This window comes from Trichechus manatus, unplaced genomic scaffold (assembly GCF_000243295.1).
Source record: "Trichechus manatus latirostris isolate Lorelei unplaced genomic scaffold, TriManLat1.0 scaffold00001, whole genome shotgun sequence".
Classification (NCBI taxonomy): Eukaryota; Metazoa; Chordata; class Mammalia; order Sirenia; family Trichechidae; genus Trichechus; species Trichechus manatus.
In genome coordinates this window covers 27,909,906-27,929,028 of record NW_004443937.1, presented here as the reverse complement: position 1 = coordinate 27,929,028, position 19,123 = coordinate 27,909,906, and the positions used below count along the sequence as shown (strand labels likewise).

Sequence of the window (19,123 nt, the reverse complement as noted above, 5' to 3'; positions counted from 1 at the left end):
GCAGAGATAAAGGGAATCAGAAACTGAAGACAAAATTTTTACCTCTAAACAAAAACAGGATAGACCAACATGCGCTTCGGTCCCACTGAATGGTCTTTGTCTCCAATTATCCTTAAAATACCAAGTTGCCTTTTACCTGAGTATGAATATTTTTTTCTCTTTCAATTTTTTAACTCTTAATTGGTATGAGAATAACAAATAACCCTACTTCAAAGGGACGGAACTGTAAGATGATACTTATAAAGGACCAGATCTGCTTTAAATCCCTTTCTGAAAATATAGGTGAATATCTCTATGACTTCAGTTCAGTCAGAAGACACCATGAAGTGAAAGGCCAAGTCATAAACTAGAAGATAATCCAGTACATATATAACTGACAAAGGATTAGTATTCAGAATAAACAAGAACTTCTAAAAATCAATTTGAAAAGATAAAATAAGTCAATTGAAAATGGGCAAAACTGCTTAACTCGAAGAATGTAATCCATGTTACTGAATTGTACATGTAGAAATTATTGAACTGGTATATGTTCTTCTGTATATATTCTTGACAACACCAACAAAAATAAAATTATTAAAAAAACGGGCAAAAGACATAACAGGCATTGAAGGAAGCACAAATGGTTATTAAATATATGAAAAGATGCTCAACCTCCTTAATAATCAGGGACACTGAAATTAAAAACAATCAGATACCATTTTATACTTGTCAGCTTGCAAAATTTTAAATGTGACAATATTAGGAACATTCCTACACAACTGGTGGGAGTATAGAATGGTACAATCACTCTGAAAAACAATTTAGAATTATCTAATAAAGCGGAAGACGCACATAAACTATAGCCCAGCAATTTACTTTCTATACTCAACTCTGGAAAAATTATGTATGTGTACGCTAGGAGTCTCATACAAGAGACTTCAGAGCTGCATTATTTTAACAGCAAAAAACTAAAAATACCAGAGATGTCCTTTGACAGGAGGACGGCATAAAATGCAACCATATTAACTAAAAATGTTGAGAACACACAGCATGATTCCATGTTTGGGAAGTTCCAAAACAATGCAAAACTAAAAGATGTATCATTTAAGAATATATTAAAAAAAATTCAACACTGAGTTGATTAACAAGACACTTGTCGCCTGGGAGACAGAGGAAGCGGGTATGGTCAAGCAGGGGTTGCTACAAGGGCCTTCAAGTATAGGTCATAGCTTATTTGGGTGGAGACTAAAGTGTTTGCTTTATTATTCTTTAAACCATATACAAGTGCCACATATCTTTTTAAAATAAATGATCTATTTCACAATAAAAATTTAATTCCTTTCTAGAATGAGGTATGGTATAAATACATTTAAAAATAAAAACAGAATTATCACGTGGCAATGGAATTACCACATAAAATCCAGGTGAACACGTGACCAAGATATCAGGAGTCACAGTAGGAAAGAATTACGTCTCCTAATGTAATTTCCTTATTCCACCTCGTCGTAATACCTCCTTCAACTATGCTTCTTGAGGGACTCATTTTATTCCTAGTTCCTTCACTAATATTTCTAACATCCTTTGCCATCCAAATCTTCTCTGTTCTCGAAGCTAGCCAACTGAATAGTGAGAGATAGTCCATCACCAGAACCCATGCAGTTCCAGAGTTTTGAGTAGTAGTAACAATAGCGCAGACAGTGAAGGTTCACCGTAAAATCTATCTAAATGTATTCAGTTCTCAAGTACAGAGAGTGAGAGTGTAGTTTGTGAATCAGGAATTCATTTGCCCCTTCCTGGGTGTGCTGAGCTGCTCCAGCTGGTCTGGCTCTCTCAGCTATGGTTAGCCTAGAGAAGGAAAGGCATAACCTTCCTATACAGCTCAAGGAATCATGCCATATAGAGAAAGGAAGGCTCACTGCAGTATGAAAGGGCAAGAGTGGTGAGGCAAAACCAGTGGGTCTCACAGGAGTGATTCTGTTCCCAGGGGTCTTTTGACAATGTCTGGAAACATTTTTTATTGTCAATGACTAGCGGGTCCTACTGCTACTGACATCTAGCAGGGCAGAGGCCAGAGATGCTGCTAAACACCCTATAATGCACAGAACCGTCCCCACAACAAAGAATTATCCAGCCCAAAATGTCAACAGTGCTGAGGCTGAGAAACCCTGGGCGAGACAGAGGCACATGTCTCTGGGGGTCAGGGGCAGGGAATCTCCCAAGAGGCTGCAAGAGGAGGAAAAATCTCTCATCCTGACACTTCCAAGATATCTTGAGACTCTCAATTCTGTGCCCTAAGTGCTCTGTTTCTGGAGGAGGTAGGAGACACTCAAACATCCTGTTGGCAGGAGTGGTGGGTGGTAGGCTGGCCGACTGTTTTTGAGGGCAATATGCAATATGTTATGAGGCATTCCTCACTTGATGTATCCAAAAGAAACAACTGGAGATGCTGGCAAATGTTACCTAGAAGGGCAATGATTAAAATTAACAATGGCATAAAAACTTGGAACCAACTTCACTGTCCAACAATAGGGGTTTTGAAAAAGTATGGAACACCTATGTAATGAAAATACTGTGCCAGCATTAAAACTAGGGTAGAAGAATATACTAAAACCAGGGTAGAAGAATACGCTAAAGACACAATCACAATATTTTGAGAAAAAAAGGATGTACAATATGATCCGGTGTTTTTAAAATATGTACACTGTAAGGACATACTCCAAAATGTAAACAATAATCACCACCAGATGGGTGAGAAGAGGGAAGCCATGGACGATACTGTCTCCCCTCCCCAAACACCTTACCTGTCCAATATCTCTGAGACTTGCCAGTGGAAATTAACTAATATGAGTTTAGCAACTGAATGAGATACCTAGAAAAAAGAAAAAAAAATCACATTAAAACTACAGCTTCTTTCGGAGTGCTCCACATTTTGAAAAACGTATACATTCATGTCTATACCAGGCCCAGGCTTGATTTCCAAATTCTTCCTCATGGTTCTCTGCTTTGTCTTTTAAGTTCAGACTCTTACAAGCTTAGTGAATTCACCGATCTCTTGACTTTGTATGTCTGTTTTCACTAATGGTGCTCCCAAGAAAATTAGTTTTATTTGAAGCGTAAACAAAACTACCAATCTATAGTAGATAACAACCCAGCGTCCAGTTTAAACAATAAAGCTGTGGGTTCCCTGATGTGATAAATGTTCCCTCAGCTGCTGCAGGAAGCTGCATGTGGAGAGTGTACCTCTACTTAGGCCTATTACTTGCAGAAAGTCTCCAGGCTTGGACTTCTTATACAACCCCTGCAACAACAAAACAAAACTACCCTATTTAAAATCCCAAGTTCCCGGCAGCCAATGAGCCCTAATTGCAAAGAAGGTTTAAAAGTTTGTGGACAGCCTTTCTGGCTCCTAACTTCTGTTAGGGGACACTTAAAGCACATTGGTTATGGGTATCAAAAAGCCCCAAAAGGTGCTTTCAGCTAGCAATTCTATTTCTGTAAATTCTTCCTGAGGAAATGATAGAGGATATGTGCACCACAGTGTTACCTAAATTCCAATCAAAGGGAACCATAAAGTATGACAGATCCATACAATGGACTACTATGCAGTTATTGAAAAGAATGTTGAAGAAGTAAGCTTACTGACATAGAAAGATGTTCACACTTGAGTGCGTTAGGTTAAAAAGCAAGCTGTAAGATAGAATATGCATGTTATGGCCGAGATACTTTGTTAATAGTGGAAATAAAGCCAGTTACCAAACAAAATACCCTGGGTGACAAGACTGGGTAGAGCCACATAAGATTAAGATGTGTTTGGAGGCCTCGATCAGACTTCCTGGCGAGAACACTGTGCAGGATGAGGGTATTACTGAATCAAGGAGGGGCAAGAAGAGTGCTTCAGCTGGGGAGCTGAGGGAACAAACACACAGAACCTTGGTAATCTACTCACTGGATCTAGTCTTTAAACAGGAGCTACCAAAGACCTGTAGGGTAGTTGCAAGCCTGGTCGGCAGACAAGAACTACAGGGGGGGAGACACACAGGTACCAATATGATTCCCTCCTCCCCTCAGAGCTCATGTCATCCCTAAAAGGAGACGTGCACCTCTACTAAACAAGGGCATATCCTAGCACACAATCAAGTGTCAAAGACTGTGCAATCAGTGAGTGTCTCCCTGTTTCATAGCCCAGGTGCATCTGAAGAAAACCAAGGACTCGAAAGAGCTTATTTGACTTGGGAAGCAGGAGGTGCCTCCCACTTCCCTTCCATGCAAGGTAAGAGGGATTGGACCCACGCGCATTGCCACAGTATCTCCTAGTTGAGGCCCGTGGAGGCTGTAGGCCTAGGATCCCTAAGTGTAGCCAATACTTCTTCTAACTGTGGCCATAACAAAACTATTCATCTGTAACAGACTATTACTATACAATGAAAACAGACACGATATTTGATTTAAGCTTTAGCAACTGCCTGAATATAGCTTTTGGCTACAAATACATTTTTTTAAGCATGATAGCGATAACAGTTTTGGATGAGTCCGTCACTGGAATCTATGTCTCTCTTTCTTACTGAGTGTGGCCCAGTCAGCTTTGCATCCACTGCTTTCTATCCTGCTTCTAAATGTCTCATCATGCAGTGGCCACAAAACCCAAACCAAACCCACTGCCACTGAATGGATTCTGACTCATAGCGACCCTATGGGACAGAGCAGAATTGCCCCACAGGGTTCCAAGGCTGTAATCTTTACAGAAGCAGACTGCCACATCTCTCTTCCCACGGAGCAGCTGGTGGGTTCAAACCGCCAACCTTTTGGTTAGCAGCTGAGCGATTTAACCACTGCACCACCAGGGCTCCTTCAGTGGCTACCAGCTCCTCGCAAAGGCAGCAAGCCATCCAGGAAACCCAGGGGAGTCCTGGCCACGTTTCACAGCCACCTCCCCTTACCACCACAGATGGCTTAGGTAAGGAGCACTTTAAGGTAAGGACATAAGTCAGGCTGCCTCTCACAAATCGACAGTGCCCAGAACTGGACTGGACACAGGGTGACCACTCAATATACGCTGATCATTAAATGACATTATATCCCGAACTGTGGATTTTAGATACAGAAATTCTCGACCTTTCTGAAGAAGTAGCAGAATTTTAACACTGTACCTGGTCTGATCCCTTGTCTCCAACAGCACCAACAGCAGCAACAAAGCCTCAGGATTAGCACACCAGGTATAGCCCACCTATGGAAAACAACATGGCCCTCTGCAGAGACCAAAGATTTATCTGATGACTCCAAGTCCACTAATAGCCAACTCAGAATATGTTCTAGTGAGAACAGCTAATGTGATGAGAGAATGCATTTAGCACTTTATAAAACTGACAGCAGGGTGATCTGAATCTATTATTTTCATGCCAACAGCCAAGAATATATCAGTATATACAACACAGCAAGCACACGGGAGCCCTGGTGGCGCAGCAGTTAAGAGCTTGGCTGCTCATCAAAAGGTCTGCAGTTTGGCAGTTCAAATCCACTAGCCACTCCTTGGAAACCCTAAGGGGCAGTTCTACTCTGTCCTATAGGGTCGACAGAAGTTGTAATAGACTCGATGGCAATGACTTTGGGCACCTATTAACTGTATGTACTCCCACTAGCCCTCTCCAGGGTGGCGCTACTGTGATCCCCACATGAGGTGAGGGTATGATAATTGCCCGTATTATGTCCACAGTACACCATCAGAAGCTCTTTCCCTCAACAATCCATTATAAGCCTGATGGAATTCTGAGACCATTCATTTAAGCAAAATTACTACACCGTGCCCAGTAATGAATACCAGGGAAGACCTACAGGAGGACCCAGTTCCAGAAAGCCCTCTGAGCAAAGGCAGCACAGGGGTGAAGACTACCTAGAACTTATGCTAAAATCAGGGAAGTCACCTCCTCTCTAATTTGAATCACAAGAGAGGACTAACTGCATACCCCCCCACCCCCAGCAGTCTCCCAGAGGAAGCAACTTCAGGCTGATCTGCGAGTGGCAGGCCCAGTACTTAAGCTACCTTCAGCACCAGACCTGTGGATGACACAGGGAAACCTGTGAAGGCTGGAACGCCTGGGATTGCCTTGTTTCTTTCAGGTCTTGCAAGTTTTCCACTTTTGACAGGGTTGAGTGTTACCACTTTTCTACTGCTCGTTTTAGTGGAAAATATTTTGAGTTCTCCTTCTCTGACAGGTTTCTGCCTTATAAAGATTCCGGATTTCAGAGGTTTTACTTAATTATGAAAAGCCATGTTAAAGATAAAAATCTCTCTCAGAGTGCAGAGAGTTCTCCAAGCAAAGAACTACCTGAGTATTTGCACCAGTATTGTTTAACGCTCAAAGAGCTCAGCAATCCACTCTAAAGCTATTAGAATCAGTACTTCCCCACTTGGTGAGAGCCCTCCACCCTTTGCTATCCTGCATATGTTCAATGGTGGAGAGAAAACCTTTCAGCAGCATCAAGAGGAACTCCTGTCAGATTGTTCCGATCAAGGAACTAACAACCTACTGGTAGTCAGGGTTAAGTATTATCAAGAATGACATAAAGAAAAGGTCAAAGCAAGGAAAATGGGTTCAGGGTAGTAATCAACCACTGAATGCCAAAAAAAGATTAATGACTTGGGATAAACCTTGAATTCTATTAGAACGACATATAATATACAAACAAACAAACAAAAAACCCCAGCGCTGTCAAGTCAATTCCGACTCAGAGCGACCCTGTAAGGACAGAGTAGAAGTGCACCATAGGGTTTCCAAGGTTGTAAATCTTTAGAGAAGCAGGCTGCCACATTTTCTCCCGCGGAGCAGTGGTGGGTTCAAACAGTCTACCTTTTGGTTAGCAGCCAAGTGCTTAATCACTGTACCACCAGGCCTCCTCCAATGTGTAACAGGAGGGTTGAAAGTCATATTTATGAACTCTTTTTCTATTTCTAGAAATACTAATCGAAGAAAAGACTAAAAACCGGGAAATTTCTTGTTCAAGAACTAGGAGCCTCCAGGTAGTTTACTCACAGAAATAGAATCTGAGTCCACCATTCTCTTCATCTCAGGTACAAAGGGGCCTCTCTCAATAGGAATAGCTCACTATTTCCAGCATGCCTGGAAATATCATTCCTGTCTAAACAGCAAACTCTAAGCTGGAAGAATCTGACTGACAGCCACTTTAGACACTCATAAGATCATGAGTCAAGAACAGTCATAATGAATTTCAACAAAGACTCTCAATAGCAGATAATAAGTTTTCTTATAAAAAAACAAACATGTTAAACTCAATCTTAAAGCTATTCTCAAGAATCATGTTTAATAATTTACATATAAGACTTTAGAAAGCTTAGGGGGGGTCTAACTGCCAAAATCAGAAATAAAAAAATCCATGGAATATTTCTGACTTTAATTTAATTTGGTTCATGATTTGATAAGATGGTGCTTTCAACTGCTGAATTTCAGTTTATCCAGAACTGCTGGCAGTGGATATACTAAGGTATTTTTTATACACATACACCAAGAAAATTCAATGAACATTTCCTATGCTTTATCTTGTTGGTAGAACCTGATACTTAGCCTCCCTCTGCCTTAAAATCCCTGTCTCTGTGATGAGTCGCACACAGCACTTTCTGAGGTACCAAAAACACCAAAAAAAAAAAAAAAAAAAACAAACCCGTTGCCCCTGAGTCAGTTCTGTCTCATAGAGACCCCACAGGACAGAGCAGAACTGCCCTATAGAGTTCCCAAGGCTGTAATCTTTACGGAAGCAGGCTGCCACATCTTTCTCCTGCTGAGTGGCTGGTGGGTTCAAACTGCCAATCTTTCAGCTAGCACCTGAGCACTTAACCACTGAGCTACCAGGGCTCCTTGGATACTACCTCCTAAGTCCTCAGTCCAAATGTACTCTTCCTCCTATATCCCCATCTCGGCACTGTTACTCTCCTAAGCCTTCCAAGCTAGGGCCTTCAGCCTGTTCTTCCATGTCTCATTCTTCCTCACCACTCTGTCCTCTCCCATCATCTCCACTCTACTTTCCAATCTCTAGTCCTTCCTCTCCTTGGCACTTCCATCAGAAAAGTCTCACTTTCTATCATCTGGACTACGGAAAGTTCTCTTAATTGGTAAGTCTTTTTATTGTCTGGAACTCTCCACTCCATTCTCAGAATGTGCTTCCTGAAGCCCATATGTAACAATAACAGGCAATTCTCACAGGGCCCTTACAACTTGACAGGAACAGTTCCTGTTTTAAACCTGTCACTGTTCTCCAATATTGTGATGAGATGAGAGATTCATCAAAGAAACTGAGAGGGATTTTAAGGCAGAGGGAAGCTAACTGTCAGGTTTTAGCAACAAGATAAAAGCATGGGAAATGTTAGCCGAAACTGGCAACAAAGGAATTTCTATTTGTAAATTTATAAGACAAACTTTACACCCTTAGTAGAAAAGTTATTAGGACCCATCACTTGACCCCCCCCCACCTCACTTCAGAGTCCTGCAACAGACCAAGTGATTTCAGCATCCCCAAGCGCTTCCCTAACTTTTCTCTGCCAAGAATGCCCTTCTTTGTAGCAGTTATTTGCAAATTAAAGAACATATGTCTATAGGAACTTATACGTCAAAGAAGAAATCACAGGGAAATTAGAAAATATTTTTAACCGAACGGAAATGAAAATACCATATAATCAATTTTGTGAGATGCAGCTAATATAATGCTTATAGAGGGAAGTTTAGAACTGTAGATTTTATATTAGAAAAGAAGGTCCAAAAATCAATGACACGAGGATCATTAAGAAGCTAGAAAAAGAAAACTAAACTCAAAGTAAACAGAAAGAAGAAAATAGTAAAGATAAAAACAGAAGTGAATGAAGTCTGAAACAAATAATAGGAAAAATTAACAAAGTCCAAAGGGTGATTCTTTAAAATGATGAACAAAGTTGATAAAAACCCATAGAAGAATTAAGAAACAGAGAATATAAACTTCTGATAGCAGAGGTGAAAGAGGGGCCATCACTACAAATCTTACAGACATTAAAATGAAAATAAGAAAATATTATAAACAATCTAATTCCAATAAATTTGATACTGTAGATGAAATCAATCAGTTCCTTGAAAATTACTTCTAAAACTAACACAAAATGAAATAGAAAACTGAATAGCTCTATACCTATTAGAAACCTTAAATTCATGATCAAAAAACCTTCCTGAATCATCTTTGCTTTCCCTTTTTGACAATTTTGTTGTTGCTGCTCTATGTTCTTGATTTCTAAGAAGGAAATTATAAGGAACAAGGTAACGAAAAGGCAGCTGGGGCCTCTGATGTTCTTTACAAAATTGATGTCCCTGACAATGGATATGATCTCCTGTGTCTGGAAGGACTGGTCCAAGGACTTCAAGTCTTCAAAGAAAGGATAAAGCCTCCAGTACATAAAGGAGTAATGCATAATGGAGAAATTCAGATACTGACTTCCACAGAAGAGACAGTTAAAGTATACCTTTAATTTATGCTGTAGCAGCAGCTCTCCACAATATGAAGTTTACTAAAGATCAATACGACAGTTTCATTGAACTTCAGGAGAAATTACATCAGGATATTTGCAGAGAAGAGCACTTGTTGCTACTGGTACTCATGATTTGGGCACTTATACTGTGAAGAGTCCTTCAGATACCAAATTCAAATCTCTAAATAAGACCAAGGAGTAAAAACCTTCCCACAAAATTCCAGGCCCAGGGGTTTTGGTTTTCACTGGCGAATTCTATCGACATCAATCTTACACAAACTACAGGAAGAAAGGAACACTTTTTCCTAATTTATTTTGTAAGGCCAATGTAACCCTTGCAGACTAAGGTGTGCATGACCCAAGCCATCGCCTCATATGCATGTGAAAGCCGGACAAAGAATAAGGAAGACCAAAGGAGAAATGACGCCTTTGAATTATGGTACTGGTGAAGAATACTGACTATACCATGGACTGCCAAAAGAATCAACAAATCTGTCTTAGAAGAAGTACAGCGAGAATGCTCCTTAGAAGTAAGGATAGCGAGACTTTATCTCACATACTTTGAACATGTTATCAGGAAGGATCAGTCCTTGGAGAAGGACATCATGCTTGGTAAAGCAGAGGGTCAGCAAAAAGGAGGAAGACCCTCAATGAGATGGACTGACACACTGCAACAATGGGCTCAAGCATAACAACAATTGTGAGGATGACATAACAACAATTGTGAGGATGGTACAGGACCGGGAAGTGTTTCATTCTGTCGTACACAGGGTCGCTATGAGTCGGAACCAACTCGACGACACCTAACCGAAACAACAATGTAACCCTGATACAAAAACATAACAAAAAAAGAAAATTACAGACCAATATTTCTTGTGAACACAGACACAAATATCATTAATCAAAAAATTTTAGCAAACCAAATCCAGTAACATAGAAAAAGCATAATATATCATGATGAGGTTAGGTTTAGCCCAGGAATGGAATGCAAGGCTGACTTTTTAACATTTGAAAATTCTTCAATGTAATTCATGGCATTAACAAATAAAGGCGGTTTAAAAAAAAAAAAGATCATTTCAACAGATGCAGAAAAACTCTTTTGATAAAATTCAATACTCAGCAATTAGGAAGAAAAGTGAACTCCCTGAATCTGATATAGGGCATCTATGAAAAGCATCATACTCGATGAAATAATGAATGTTTTTCCTCCATAGGATTAAAAAAATGGTAAGTATGTCCGCTCTCACCATTTCATTTATTATACTGGAGGCCCTAACCACTATAATAAGGCAAGAAAAGGAAGAACCAAATCTGTCCCTATTCCCAGATGAAATGACTGTTCATGCAGAAAAATCCTAAAGGAATCTACAAAACTATTAGAGCTAGTAAGTGAATTTAGTAAGGTCACAAAATACAAGGTCAATACACAAAAATCAAATATATTCCTATATAGCAGCAAACAATTTAAAAATAAAAAATTTTAAACAGTTGCAATACATTTTAATATTTTATTTAACTCAATATATCCAAAATACTATTATTTCAACATGTAACACATATAATTATTAATTAGCTATTTTACATCCTTCTTTTCATACTATGTTTTCAAAATCTAGAGTGCATTTTACATGTATTGCACATCTCAATTCAGACTGGCCACATTTCAAGTGCTCAATGGCCACCCGTGGTCATGGCTACCATATAGGTTAGCACAACTACAGACTGAATCAACTCCAGTAAAAATCTCAGCAGGATTTTTTGAAGAAATTAACAGTTGACCTAAAAAATCGTGAAAATGTAAAGGGATCCAGAATATCTGAAGCAATCCTGCCGGGGGAGAAAAAAAAAAGCAAAGTTGGAGGACTTAGAACATCAGACTTCAAGACTGACTTTAACACTACAGTCATCAAGACAGTGGGGTACTGGCTGAAGGACAGACATATAGATTAATAGAACAGAATAAAATTTAGAAGTAAACCTATAAATTACGGTCAATTTTCAACTAAGAGCTCTGGACTAAATGAACATCATTATATTTAAAAAAAAAAAACGTAAAACTCTTACCTCAAACCACACAAAAATTAACTCAAAATAGTTCACAGACCTAAATGTAAAACACAAAACTATAAAACCTCTAGATGGAAACATAAAATCTTTGTGACTTTGGTTTGAGCAAAGTTTTCTTAATTATAACATCAGAAACACAATCTTTTAAAACAAAATCAATAAACTGGACTTAATCAAAATTAAACTTTTGCTCTTTCAAAGACATCATTAAGAAAATGAGAAAACAAGCCATAGACTGGAAGAAAATATTTACAAACCATGTTATCTGAAAAAGGACTTAATTCAGAATATATAAAGCACTCTTAGAAACACGGAACAATTTTAAAAAATGGGCAGTCCTCGTACATGCTACAACAGGGATGAAACTTAAAAAAAACATTATGCTAAGTAAAATCAGTCAGTTACAAAAGGACAAATATTGTATGATCCGTCTTATATGATACATCCAGAATAGGCAAATGTATACAGACCAAAGTTCATCAGTGGACCAGGAGTGACAGGAAGGGGAAAAGGCAGAGTCACTGCTTAGGGGCACTGAGTTTCTGTTACAGGTAATGGAAAAAGTTGGAAACAGACAGTGGTGATTGTTGCACAACATGATGAACATAACTAATGTCACTGAACTGTACGTGTAAAAATTGTTGCAATGGCAAATGTTTTGGTTATATACATACATACGTGTGTGTGTGTATATATATATTATTTTTCTTACCACAATAAATAAAAAATGGGCAAAAGACCAGGACACTTCACCAAAAAAAAAAAAAAAAAAAAGAATGGGAAATAAGCACAAGAAAAGATACTCAGCATCATTAGTCATTAAACCCAAAAACCCAAACCCACTGCCATTGAGTCAACCCCAACTCATTAATCATTAGGGAACTGCAAATCAAAACAATGAGATACCACTTCAAACTTATAAGAATGATTAAAATCCAAAAGACTGACAATAACAAGTGCTCGCAAGGATGTGGGGAAACAGGTACCTTTATACAATGCTGGTGGGAATGTAAAATAGTAGAGCTACCTTGTAAAACAGTTTGGCAATTTCTTAAAACGTTAAGTATACACTTACCACATGACCTAGCAATCCCACACCTAGGTATCTCTCCAAGAGAAATGAAGACTTATGTCCACATAAAGATCTGGACATGAGTGGTCATACCAACATTATTCATAATAGCCTCAAACTAGAAACAACTCAAACGTCCATCAGCTGATGAATGGATAAACAAAATGTGGTATATACATACAACAGAATATTACTCAGTAATAAAGAGAAACTACTGATGTATGACATGAATGAACCTCAAAAACATGCTTAAGTCAAAGAAGTCAGGCACAAAGGGCCACATATTGTATGATATCATTCATATGAAATTTTAGAAGAGGAAAACTACACAGACAGATAGATAGATCAATAGTTACCTGGGGCTGGGAGTGGGTACTGACCGTAAACAGGCACAAGCGAATTTTTTGGACAATAGAAATGTTCTAAAACCAGGATGTGGTGATGGTTGCCCAATTATAACTCATCTAGTGGCACACTTTAAAATGGATAAATTTAACAGTATGTAAATAATACTTCAATAAAGCTGTCAAAAAATGAAACTGATTATGGATAGATATGTGATGAAGTAAATGTACGTAAGATTGACAATTTTACCACCTAGATGGTAGCCCTATGGATACCCACTGTACAATTCTTAAAAATTCTTTTGTGTGTTTTAAAATTTTCATAATAAAAGTTAGGGGGAAAAGCTTTGCCAAATTAATTCAATGGCAATCACTTGCATAAACAAATGTTGCAATACACAAAGGGTTGACCCTTAATACCACTGCTTCAAGTAATTCATTTTGACCCTTTACTTACAAACCTCAAATGGAGACTCTAAAAAAAATTTTAGGCTAGTTTTCCTATACCATGTCCCTCCCTGTCTTTAGAGTTTTAAGGTCGTTTTGACCAAAGTTTAACTGATTATACAATGAAAATCTTAGTAAAAAGTCATTTAATTTCCACATGATCTCCATGGCACCTAAAGCTGATAATTTTACAAGACTCCATCAGGCTCTCTTTCTCATCTCCCTAACCAGGTTTTCTCAGTGTTCCACTGGATGCTCTGCTCTCAGTCTGCCATCTCCTTAAATGTTGCTATTCCACAGGACATCGCAATCAGGCCTGCCCCCTTCTCACTTCCTGGCTTGTCTCTGAGTAATCACATTCACACCTGAGCACTGGTGAATGTGAACATAAGCCCCAAGGACAAGAGCTCCTCTCTCATTTTTCCCAGGAGCTGGGGAAGTGAGTATACTTGAGCAAGGTAGGGAAGGGAGGGCAAGTTCAAAGACCAAAGGGTGCCCTCAAGTCTCCGGATGGTTCAGGAAAGGCTTTCAGAGTCAAAGACAGGGTCAGAGCAGGGGCCAAATGCAGCCCATCTTCCTTGCCTTTCTATTCTGTTTCTCTGTGCCCTCCAAACCCTGTACCACTACACAGGTCAGAAGTTGCTGCGAGCTCTCCTTCCAGCTAGAAAGGACTGTGGGATCATCTTTGTTGTCATTTACTCTGGACGCAGCCCCACATGACCACAGCCCTCACTTCAATCTGGCTTTGTTTTGCCATTTCATTTATGATCTCATGACAGTTTCTAGATCTTTATTTCAGGGAACATTTAGCTACATGTGTGTCAAAAAGGACTCTGCAGCTGGTCATCAGTATTTCCCAAAGGTCTTGGGCAAATATCTTCCACCATCCTCTATGGTTTGTGTTTGCAACAGAAACTTTAAGGTATCTCTCTCCAGCACAGGCCCACAAAACATGTTCAGCAGTTACCACTTGCTTATATTATGCATTGATACCTCAAGGAGTTGACAGTTGCTGGGGAGTTAAGTTCTCCTTTATGTTTATGATAAAGAATGCAGTAAATGTGTCATGCAATTCTATCCCTGCTTCACATGCAAGGCTGGAGGTGGAAGGTGGGGATTGGGAGAAATCCAGGATGAAGGTCAATGATGTAACAATTTTCTCACAGAGACATAATGAAGGTAAAGTGTGTTTGACTGCTTTCACCGCTGTTACCAGCAAGCAGTTCCTGACATGGCTGTTGTTAGCTGCCTTCAAGTCGATTGCAACTCATGGCTAAAAGCACACAAATTCACAACCTCAGCATTTCAGAAAACATTCTAGAGGTACTTTCTTCAATCATCTATGGATTTCAGAGACCAAAGAAGTGAAAGTGTAAACATCAATCTGTTGGCTTAGAATGGAGACCACCTTGTTAAGGTAAACTTTGAATCTGTGTGGCCTCTGACTCACTGACAACAAGGAGATAGCTCCAGGGTTTCAGAAGCTTACATAAGGTAACTCCAGCAGCAATCAGACTGTGGGCTTATACAACTCTGTGACTTGCTACCCTGCTCTATGTTTCAACTTTATTCAGTGTATATTTTCCCCATTAGGTCCCTAAGCAGAATGCCATACTGTAGTGAAATCATTTTTTAAACCACCAGTCCCCAAGTCCACCTGAAGTTTGTTAGTAAATGACAGCTACTATTTTTTTTTTCAGTTTCCACCAAAAGCCGCCCACCCAAGAAAAAAAATCAAGCATGTCTCTATTAGAATTTTAAATTAAGCATTGAAGCAAACGTTCTTGAGTCCCCAGTCCACAAGGAACTTACAGTACCAGAAGGAGATAAACCCTGCTACTGAAGGAAACGGTAAGCACATACAACACTTAGGGCCTTTTCTAATATACAACCAATACTTATTTTCTGGAAAAATATTTTAAGACTTTCAGGAAATTTAAGTTACTCCCTGACATTCCAGAGCACTTGACTATTGATATGTTTATTGTTCAAAATAGCACAAATACATGCTAATTTTATATAAGGATCAAGGCACACACTGAACAGCCTATGCTCCTGGCAACAGTTCCCCAAGGAAAACCATGAGCATGGCTAGTTGCTTCTTCTTCATGTTTTTAGTCTACTATAGCTAATTCAAACTGTCCAGCCCGCGGGGACAAGTTAACAACACAGCTTGCAAATAGATTTTTTTTCCCCCAGGAAAAAAAAAAATCCAGCAGCCCACCAAAACTGTCACCAGCCCTTCCCACACTTACCAGTGCCATAGGGAGGATGCAGCTGATAGCAGTGAGCATCAACGGCCTGAAAAAATACAGGTGGTAGTTTCAATTTTTATTTAAAATTCTTACTTGCCAACTGCCTGAAATCTTTTACATGAATGGGTCTCCATGCCTCAGCCTGTGTTAAGCCACTTGGTGGTCCGATCACATTTGTTAACACTAGTTAACTCACTAAAAAGCAGAGACGAAGGAAAGGAGCGAACTGTGGGCCAGCTTCTTCTGGGCCTGGGGTAGACAGGGTCAAGGTATAGGAAAACTAGCCTGAAGAGATCAAGATGGATGGACTCAGGTCGTGAGAGGTTGGCAGGTAAGGCAAAAAAGTAATGGAGGGATAAGACAAAGAAACAAGGTTAAAGCAGAGGCAAAGGAGTAGGTGAACACCAGCCTAAAAAGAGACAAAATCAGCACTGGTGGTAGTGGTGGTGGGGTCCAGAGGGCAACTGATCATGGGCAAGGCTCATCCTTTAAGTCTAATTTAAGAGATAAGACTTCACATCTCCCATACTTAACATGCACATACCCTTAGCCTCTAAAAGACCAGCTCTCTGGCACCTGATCCAAACTTCGCCCCCTTTAAATTTTTCTTTTCAGGTCCATGCAAGGTGAGCTGACTTATAATTGAAGCACCCACATGTTATTCACATTTTTTTTTAAATCTGAATAATCAAACACAGGTTTGAAGATTTCCCACTAGTCCAACTTTAACTCAGTCCTAACTGTTATGGTCTCCAAGCATTAAAATCAATACCAAAAAACATAGCCTTCACTAAATAAAAGATTATTTATGAAAAATATAATAAAATAAAAATTAAATCATCATTCTTTGACCATGAGGGTACATTTTTTTATTATGAAAAATTCCAAACATCTACAAAGTGTAGAGTAAATGAACCCCATGTACCCATCACCCAGCTCCAACATCAACTCGTGGCTAGGCTCACTGTATCTCTACCCCACCCACCCCCTACCCTCTAGATTACTGTCATATATTTTAGGGCGTATTTCAATGAAAACCCTCTGGGAAGTACTTACTACAAAAGGCTGGTATAGCTAGCTCCTTTGAGAATTCTAACAAATTTCCAGGGGGATGCCATATGGGCAGGATAACCACCATTTCAGCAAATCAAGGTAATTTCTAGCAACCATAAGCAAAAATGCATGTGGGAGCTACTGTCCAATAAACTGCACACAATAAACTAAAGGCCATGTCTCCTACCATGTTACTACAGATACAAGTCCAGCTTCTCCAGAGATGATTTCAAACAATGTTCTGTCTCTTCCAACTAACTGATTCTGTGAGGAGACCACGAAGAGGGAACACCAAATGCCAACTAGGCAGTACCATCCAAGTCCCCTTTTTCCTCCAGAGAGAAAATACTTCAGAGGGCAGTATGTCTTACTGACAAAGCCACAGACTCAAATAACATGTTTCAAAGGCAGCTTCTACCCCACGACTGACTCTGTCCTTATCTACCCCTTTAATTACACTCAAAATACATGAGCCAATTTTTATTCAAAGATAATCATACTGTTCAGAACGGAAGCTCCTTGAGGGCAGAGATTTTTTGGTCTGGTTCCTTCTCCGCCATATCCAAGCACCTAGAACAATGCCTGTGCCAGCACTAGGTCCCATATGCTACCACCACCCTCTGCTATCTCTGGTGATCCAGTCTCAGGACACTGCACACCCACATCCTCCTCTAGAACCAGAACAGGTGCCAAGGTCTTCCAAGCCCTCAGGGGATGTACAATCTAACAGAAGAAGCCAGACACACACCAGCTTCTCCAAGGAAATTAAAAAGGGATGGAGGATCAAGAAGTCTCCTTAGAGTTATAGGAAGGACAGACACCTTAACAGGAGGTTTGAGGGGGCAAAAATCAAGCATATGGGTTAAGGAAAAGAGGAGTGGGGAGGCGTTCAGGCTGGAGTCTGGAGAAGTCACTTCAAGTTTTTCAACGGAGTGAGATAAAAGTGGTGCTTTTGGTGACTATACCGGAAAATTATGAAGAGGAAGTAGAAAAAGCTTTATTATTTATACCTCCTCTCTAACAATCTAAAAAGGGGGGGGGGCAGAAACTAAAGGCAAGAAGACTCTTAAGTTCTTTTAAGATAGAGGTCAAACTTTTCCCATCTCTCCCAACACCTATCTGAAAATTAGAACACCAGAAGACACTCAGGAAACACCTGTTTATTGGAAATCAACAAGCTCTTTACCTACTTCAATTACCAATGAACAAAGAAAATAAAATGGTTCATAAAAAGTACTCAAATGAAAAGAAACAACACTCCAACCTACTTCTCCCTTCCTCTCCCCAGTTCTCCTATCCAGGAGATACTTCTTCCAGTTGTTTCTCTAGGTTCTTCTACCAACATCACGGAGTGTACCATAGCACACTCTACCAGATTTAGCTTATTTATACCACTCCCAAGGAGCCCTGGTGGCAGAACGTTTAAGTGCTTGGCTGATAACCAAAAGGCTGGCAGTTTGAACCCACTCAGCGGCTCCGTGGCAGAAAGATCTGGCAATCTGCTCCCATAAAAATTACAGCCTAGGAAAACCATGGGGAGTTCTACTCTGTCACATTCATTAGCTATGAGTTGGAATCAACTCAATGGCACCTAAAAACAACATACTACCGCCTGCCTCCCCCTTACAAGCCTGAACTTTCTGACACTTAAATTACTATTTTTAGTTCCTCATGGGTTATCTTTCTAACTTTAAGATACCATTAACAGGACCAGAATTGCATTTCCTTCCCTGTGGTTCCGATCCTTGGGCCACTCAAAGGAAAACGTTCCTACGTTAGGCACAAGTATACCACCTTACGTACTTGTCACTGATTACTCATACTCAGGCCACATATTTTCCTTTATATTTGGATCATGATTTGTGTGTATGTGTAGTTTTTCTGCTTTGCATGGAAATTGATTTTTCCTCCCATGAAGAGATCTATGGTTTCTTCACCATATCCCTACTATGTTCCAGCTTCTTCATTCCATTTATTGCTTAAAGTCCACTCCTTTCCTATTCTTGAAGAAAATTTTTTTGGATCTGAATGTTTCCCAGGTCTGCTGTACAACTGACATTGTCAGATTCCTCACTGGACTACTAGGTTTACTCAACCATTTCCTGTATTTCTAAGCTTCCTCCTTTTTTATTTTCATCCTCAAGAAACTACTTCAAAAAAGATAAAAGGAAAGTAAATTTTGGGAGTCCTTGTATGCCTGAAAATGAGTTTATTTTGCAATGGCGGAATTCTAGGTTTAAAACCATTTTCCCTCAGGACTTTGAAGACCAATGCGCCACTGCCTTCTGTCTATCACTACTGCTAATGAGATGTTTGATTCTCATTTCTTTTACCTGGTATATCTTTATGGAAACTTTTAGGGATTTCTCTCTATCCTTGTTTTTCTGAAATCTTATAGTGGCAATTC

At 39.7% G+C, this 19,123-nt stretch overlaps 1 protein-coding gene across 6 annotated transcripts in view; it reads right to left on the bottom strand.

Annotated features, from left to right (window-relative positions):
* ARIH2 (ariadne RBR E3 ubiquitin protein ligase 2) overlaps nt 1-19,123 on the bottom strand; it is a 49,962-nt gene that overhangs the window by 14,634 nt on the left and 16,205 nt on the right. For 2 of the 6 annotated variants that reach the window (XM_023726726.1, XM_004368507.2), the window contains 2 exons: nt 15,664-15,709; nt 2,781-2,848 (listed from right to left, as the gene is read on the bottom strand). In XM_023726726.1, coding sequence (XP_023582494.1) covers nt 2,781-2,848; nt 15,664-15,702 — 107 coding nt within the window. In that variant the 5' untranslated portion in view covers nt 15,703-15,709. Of the gene's footprint in view, nt 1-2,780; nt 2,849-5,126; nt 5,878-15,663; nt 15,710-19,123 lie in introns of those variants that run through there. The other 4 variants (XM_023726738.1, XM_023726744.1, XM_004368506.2 and 1 more) reach the window with 2 other exon arrangements.